At 45.5% G+C, this 754-nt stretch overlaps 1 protein-coding gene across 1 annotated transcript; it reads left to right on the forward strand.

The window, feature by feature from the left end:
* The first annotated feature begins 6 nt into the window (after positions 1-6).
* LOC109954287 (guanine nucleotide-binding protein G(I)/G(S)/G(O) subunit gamma-10-like) lies at positions 7-752 on the forward strand. Its single transcript, XM_020589663.1, has 2 exons — positions 7-138; positions 627-752. Exons 1-2 carry the CDS (start codon positions 49-51, stop codon positions 750-752), a joined length of 216 nt encoding a protein of 71 aa, XP_020445319.1. The 5' UTR covers positions 7-48.
* The last annotated feature ends 2 nt before the right edge of the window (positions 753-754 follow it).

Below are 754 nucleotides of genomic sequence, written 5' to 3' on the forward strand. Positions count from 1 at the left end.
TTCGGTGGTGGTAGTTGTATGTAACAACTTTCAACTTTTCTTGTCGTCATGTCCAACAACAATGCCAGCAACAACTTAATTGTCGCTCAGAGGGCCGTGAAGCAGCTCCGGTTAGAGGCCAGTATCCGAAGAATCAAGGTAGGAACCCCTCAACCAACAGTCAAATACGGAAGACTGTGCTAAGCTACGGCTGAATGGCGGACACAAACTGTTGCAGAGGTGGACTCTCACATCATAGGTTGAGCAAAGTGATCCACAAAGTTACGTTACACCTATGACCAAACTGTTTTCTGGTTTAGTGAACCACAAGTGTTTTCCCGTGATGTAACTGCATTCACCGTCTAGAGAAATCGTAGTTGGATCGACAGAAGTGACACGTTTATTAAAGTGAAACTTCTCAGTGTTGGATATCTAATGGAAAGAGATTAACGGAGTCTCAAATGTTACATAGTATACACACCCATTCGTGTTTTGCACCGCTGCTTGAAAATCATATGCAAATAAGGGCCAGTTAGTTTATGTATGTAAATGAGAATAAGTAGGCTGGCAGCAGACAAGGTGGGGCATTGCAAATACTCTATATGTGACAGCCTGTTTGTTTTCATACACATGCCACAACCATCCAGGTGTCCCAGGCTGCTGCTGAGCTGAGGAACTTCTGTCTGCAAAATGCATCCAAGGACCCTCTCTTGGTCGGGGTCCCCTCCAGTGATAATCCTTTCAGACCCCCCAAGTCCTGCTCCCTGTTCTGAGG

This window comes from Monopterus albus, unplaced genomic scaffold, assembly GCF_001952655.1.
Source record: "Monopterus albus unplaced genomic scaffold, M_albus_1.0 scaffold5590.1, whole genome shotgun sequence".
Taxonomy (NCBI): domain Eukaryota; kingdom Metazoa; phylum Chordata; class Actinopteri; order Synbranchiformes; family Synbranchidae; genus Monopterus; species Monopterus albus.